General features: G+C 35.1%; 1 protein-coding gene across 1 annotated transcript; it reads left to right on the top strand.

Annotated features, from left to right (window-relative positions):
* The first annotated feature begins 1,273 nt into the window (after positions 1–1,273).
* LOC144448055 (5-hydroxytryptamine receptor 1B-like) lies at positions 1,274–2,383 on the top strand. Its single transcript, XM_078138205.1, has one exon. The coding sequence runs from the start codon at positions 1,274–1,276 to the stop codon at positions 2,381–2,383; it is 1,110 nt and encodes a 369-aa protein (XP_077994331.1).
* The last annotated feature ends 4,348 nt before the right edge of the window (positions 2,384–6,731 follow it).

The following is a 6,731-nucleotide window of genomic DNA, read 5'->3' as shown; positions in this document are numbered from 1 at the left end:
ACATACATACATACATACATACATACAAACACATACATACATACATACATACATACATACATACATACATACATACATACATACATACATACATATGGCGCATAATGTTGCGTCTGACAGAACAATGAAAAGACAATTTGAATTTCAACAAAACGGGACTCCAAAGTTTCAATTTTTATTTTTATTTATTTATTTATTTATTTATAAATGGCAGTGCATCCATTAAATGGCTTTTCATGCAAATACAAGATAAAACAAATACAATACAGATTTAAAATACAAATATACATAACAGACACAAATTTAAGCTCTGTACAATAATGACCATCTTGAGGAAGGAGTGCAAAGGGCATTAAATTTATGAATTATTTGCAGCGATGGATGCCCTGTATCTGAAGGAACGAGAGTGGGCTTTCGGAATGTGGAATTTGGTCCTTGTATTGTATTGATGAAACGTATCATTGGTTGAAATAAGTTCAGAAAGGTACGATGGTAATATGTTATCTATACAAGTCATGGCGTGTACCTACCTACCTACCTACCTACCTACCTACCTGTACCCACCATGACCCACCAATCGAACTGTCAGATTATATTCTGACAGGTGATTAACATATATGATATGCAATGCACGGTTTCCCGCTTGAAACATCATATGGGAGAAGTAGTTGGCGTATTGAAGTAATTATAGCACGTATATAATTTTTTTTTTCAATAGATGGAATTTAACTTTAAAATGACAAATGACAATAAATGAAAATGTGTATCATGCTAGTGTGAATACATCACATTCAAAATATATAACCATGGTTCGTGGTCCAGAAAATAAAACACTTTTTTACACAAGTTGTGCTTAATATGGAAATTCAGATTTTTCTATCGTCACAATTATAATACAGCAACGCACAAATAAATCATCAACTTACCTTGACAGTTAATACCCTGGTCAATACAATCAAATTATTTGTAAATATATATGCAAATTTAAATAATAACATGTTTTTTAATGTCATTTTGTACTAGACTTTTGTAATATATCTATTTCTACATTCGTCGTGTCAACGCAGGTAGAATTCAACTTGTTCTAACTCGTTATCACTAACTTGTAAAGCAGATCTCTCGATTTAAGAATTCATGCAAGTGATGTATTTCTGTGTACCGTTGATATATATTGTAATACGTGACAATAAGTCATTGGAAAGATCAAAACTAGATGGCGGCTATGTTCCCGAGGAACACGCACTGTTTAAGTAGAGTTTAACTTAAAGCCGTGATGTTTTCAAGTGGAGGATTCGATAAGGAATTTCCACCATCTTCCGATGGTGGTATGCTTCACTCCAAAGAAGTCACCGTGTGTATAGCCATTGTTTTGTCCCTCGTCTCTCTAGCTACCGTTCTAGACAACCTGTTTATTATCTTCGCTTTCTACTCGGATGTCAAGCTCCGTCAGAAACCTTCCAATCGTTTGCTGGTAAGCCTGGCGTTTTCAGGTCTACTAACCGGTGCTGTATCGATGCCATTCGAAATTGAATGGATGCACCGAGATATTTGGAAACATGGCGAAACAACGTGTAAATTTGTACTCCTTGTGGATTTTGTTGCTTGTTTTGTGACCGTCGTCTGTGTTATTCTGGTCAGTGTTGACCGCTATATCATGGTCACCAAAGGAATGCAGTATGCTGTTATCCAAACGGGGAAAAGAGTTGTAATATACTGCTATATAACATGGCTCTTAGGTTTACTACTGTATACACCTTCCTTACTGTGGTCAACTGTAACGGGTCAAAGAAATATAAACTATGACGTCACTTGTAAGAATGAAGAGTTCCATTCTTTGCCATATAACATTTGTAAATTTGTGGTCGGGTACATACTACCTGGATTTTTGATAGCCTACCTAAACGTCGCTGTGTACTGTCATGTCCGTAAACGTTTGAATGGATCGTTCAAGATTCGAAATAATCAAAACATGGTGTTTACTTTACCAGTAACAATCACACCTTCGGATACGATAGTAGATGTTTGTGAAGCGACACAGACAGAAGTTGGCGCTACTGTAACAGGAAGCAGGAGCAGACACGGCGAAACGTTTGAGAAAAGGCAAGCTATCGGCGGCCCAAAACATTTTAAGGCGGGAAGACACCTTTTGGCTGTAGTTGTCTTCTTTGTTGGTTGCTGGACACCGTTTTATGTATACACTATTCTTGATATCGTTTGCCCCAAATCGTACAATGAACACGCATGGTCCTTTGTGAACTGGTTGGTGTGGTTTCACTCTACCATCAACCCGATTGTCTATATTTTCACAGTACCGCAGTATCGTGACGCATTCAAACGAATATTTGGATGTCAACGCTTAAACCAAGTGAGGAACGGTCGATGAAACCGTGATTATAACGCAGAAGAAAATACGTACATTTAATGGTACGAGAAGTATAATTTTCCCTGTTTTGACAATATAATAATCTTTTACTATATACCACAGGGGGCAGCGAGCATGTTATTGATTGATTGATCGATCGATCGATTGATTGATTGATTGATTGATTGATTGATTGATTTATTTATTTATTTATTATTGGTTGAATGATTGATCGATTGAATGATTGAATTTTTGTGATGCAATATAACTTATTTTGTGTGTGATTTTGATCAATTCACTTATTAGTTTTAAAACTATTTTTTTTCTTTCCCTGGTTACTTTGCTCTCAGCTGTTCTCAGACCACTTAAGCTTTAGGGTGACATTTATAGCACTACTTACTTGTTCTTGACCGGTGCATAAGTTAATCATTTTTTCAGTTGTATTGTGGCATTGTATTTGATAGTAACACACATGTATTTCAGTGAAGGTGAGCTTGTTTAAGGATAAGTAACCCAAATATTCATTTTCTTTCATTAAAATGTTAAACCATTGGACTTGGATAGAGTGTGACGTCAGTTTCTTTTAGTTTTAAATCTATCGGAATACTATTCCCTTACATCCAGTATTTGTAGATACTCCACTTACCTAGTAAAAGCTGAAGAAACAATATCATTTGGTTGTGAATTCTGTCAAGACGTTCTGTAAAAAAAAAATTAAAAAAATTAAAAAAAAAATATTTAGGCCTAAAGAAATTATTTGGTTCCGGTTACCCGACCCTAAACTTTAAACATATTCGAGAAAAAATAATAAAGTCGCGAAAATTATGAAGTCTCGCGAGAATAGAGGATGCAGAAACTGACATGTACATCAACTTATAAAGACAATATAAAACTATTCTTCCAATCTTTAATGGCTGTACATCTGATGAGAAGAAACCAGTAACACAGACACCATACGGAAAACAACAGAAAAACATAACTACCTTGTTAGTGTCGCAATGGAAAGTCACGAACATTAGTAGTGCCAAAATGAAAATTGTGTCACCCGCAATGGTGAGGGTAACCATTACTAGATTACTTGTTGTTATAAACAATATTGTTTACAATACTGACAAACTCATAGTTATCATCACATTTCCCATGATGCAACATTCAGGATATTCAAGATGGCTGATTTGCAAGTTTGCTATATGGGTACAAGCCTTCCATTCACATCAGTATGATGGTACAATACGATATATGGTGATAATGATGATACAGCGATGTCTAATTACACCATTTTGTCAGCAGGAACTATTTTGTAATGACGTCCCCAATACTGTGACCTATGTCAACTTTATGATATCATTTCTGGAAAAATTGTTTTCATAATTACAAAACCCTTTTAACGTAGTACACGCAATTATATGTTCATATTAGTCATCAACAATCAAAATAAATATCACACTTTAAACTCTGTACAGCCGTATCCAGTATTTGTTATGATTAACATATGACCATTGTTCTCACCCGTATCATAGTATAGGCTACTTATTTTTTTGGAATTCTGTGACACTGAGACGAGATTTTTTTTTTAGCTTCGAAATTCCACGAATGTCATGACCAACCAAAAGGTCGTAATTTCATTTTAGTTGTGACCTTGACCTTTCTCCTCCCTTGGAATGTCAGTATCGTCTAATAACACGCGTGATTTTTCAAATACAAAACAATTCTTTTTAATGGTTGAAATTGGCCTATTTAATTTGTTTTATAGGTTTTTAAAAAAAAAAAAAAACATCATCACCTCAGTGCTTATTACAGCCCAGTTATATATCATTAAGGTGAAAAGTTCAAGTGAACATGTCCTCTTGTAAACATTGGCATACAGTCTGTGATGACTTTACTGGCAGGTGTGACATGGTTATGTTCGGATGATTGGAACTAGAGTTGCCTTATCTTGTTCGTCAACTAGAACTAGGAATATTTCGTCAGTTTCGCGCTAAATACCACCCTGGACCCACTGACCATCAATCAACTCCACCCCACCTCCTGATAATATTTCCTTTTACCAAATTTATCTTCAATATCCGCACTTTTACCAGGTACGTCTATATAGTTTGTTGTGTAATTTTCTGATTCTATATAAAACAGCTTACACGTTATCAGCTTTCGACTGTCACAGTAGCTAAAGTAATCCGATATTGCTTCGGTACTACGTACGATCTTTTTCTCGGTCGACTCACTGACGATTAGAACTGCCAGATTCTGTTGGTGATATCAAGTTTTCTATTTGCGTATTTATTCTTATCAGGAAATTTAAGATTTTAAATTTTCATTCACCATGGAGGTATATCAAAAGAACTATTTCACGAAATCTGTATTGTCAGCACTTTTTGTTTTATGTACAACACGGGTTTCAGACATTATTTCGTTTAATATTGAATTTTGAATTTTTTATAGAACTATGTCTGCTTTCGCTGGAAAAGGGTTAAATGTGAAACATTTCATTTTAGTTGTACGTCGAGATGCTTGGTATCCATACATTAGCAATGGCGTTAACAGTCATCGTATTTGCAATTCATTGGTTATTTTGTTGACGAAGATAACATTAACATGGTCGTCCATAACATTACATTGGTTTATAGCGAGTAAAAGTTTAAAGTGATGACAGACATTCACTGACATTTTCCAGATGAAATGTTCTCCAGACATACTATAATGAACAGAGATATAATTATACGTATTATTATACGGACTTCCTGACACCTCCATAAACCTATTAACGTTCTCAAAATACAGCGATAAGGATCATCTCTCGTACCAAGAAGTATGAACACATTTCTCCAGTTCTCTCATCAGCCTGCATTGGTTACCAGTTCGCTGTTGACGTATAAAGCTCTCCATGGCTTAACTCCTAGAGTATATGTGTGATCATCGACTCTAGCCAAACACACACAGTTGTGTCTCACACTCTACGTTCTACAAACAAGAATCTGCTTGCAACAACAAATTACAGACGATCGAATCATCTATGGTGGTCGCTCATTTTCATACGTTGCCCCCAAACTATGGAACTCTTTGCCACTTGACATTCTCAAAGCCTTTAGCCTGCAGCTGGATTGTTTCAAAACAAAACTGAAGACATGTTTGTTCATCAAAGCATATGGTGTGCTTTAGCCATTCAGTACTACAGAACAGAACATTACTCTGGAAATCGGTGCTATAGAAATTTGATTGATTGATTGATTGATTGATTGATTGATTAATTGATTGATTGATTGATTGATTGATTGATTGATTGATTGATATCTGACCTACAAACGGAGTGCTTTGGTGACGTGTATGCTATCAGGATGCAAGTACCGAAGCTACAGCGTGCTGTATACATAGTTTTGCCCTATGTGTATCATGTTGTTAATGTGAGACGTGGTTTCATTATTAAGAGGTATATACATCGATCATGTCAAAAAACGAATCAATCCTCCCCTCCAAAAAAGAAATTATGGTGCAAACTCTTCCTAAAGATTCAACCAAGAATTAGAATACATAAGTAGTTTGCACGAAAACACAAATCTGTAACACAGTTGACATTAATTTTAATAGGTGTAATATAATCTATATTAATATACATCAAGGGGTTTCATTAAAGGTATTATCTAGAAAGGTTGAAATTTGAAACCCGTTATAAGAAGTCTAACGAGTGAAATAGATTGCCTCTTTGAAATACAAATCTCCTTGAGGTCAAAAAATCTTCAACGGGTTGATTGAATATGTGATGAAACATTCATGGCATATATATATATATAATTCATATCTGGTGTTGATTTCGGAAGGTAATGAGTGTGCTGTTTGAAGGTTAAGCGTACTTTTTAGATTCCCGCCAATGGTGTATGCAGGTCGACTAATTATCATCTTTATTACTACATTAAATATACACGAGTTTTATTAATTTAGGTCGCAGAGGTATAATTTGAAAATATATAACTGATTTTTTTTTATCTATATTTGTTTCTCATGTATGTACTATTCTCGTGCCAGAAATTACAACATGCAATGGTCTACCGAGTGTGTTACATGCATCATTAAGGATAATTGTACCAGCTACAACATGCTGACAGCAACTTTAACTCCCCGTCAAACCATAGCATGTTGCATACTCATGACAAATAAGTGCTTATTTCCTGCAGATAAATAGTCATAGCATGAATATGCATACTTAATCTAATGGACATTCATGTCTGCTAAGAGGCAATTACCTATAACTGAAATAACACTATAGGTGAAAAAGAGTTTCACGTTGGTGTTGCTTGGCAACCGAATAAAAATCATGTGAAGTAAAATCATAAATGACTGTCCAGAACCAAAAGTTTACGAAAATACCTTGATTTTC

This window comes from Glandiceps talaboti, chromosome 17 (assembly GCF_964340395.1).
Source record: "Glandiceps talaboti chromosome 17, keGlaTala1.1, whole genome shotgun sequence".
NCBI lineage: Eukaryota > Metazoa > Hemichordata > Enteropneusta > Spengelidae > Glandiceps > Glandiceps talaboti.
Note: the sequence above shows the minus strand (reverse complement) of the source record. Positions and strands in the feature narration are given on the sequence as shown.

Coding starts and splice junctions, on each gene's coding strand:
- LOC144448055 (XM_078138205.1), top strand. CDS start 1,274: ATGTTTTCAAGTGGAGGATTCGATAAGGAATTTCCACCATCTTCCGAT.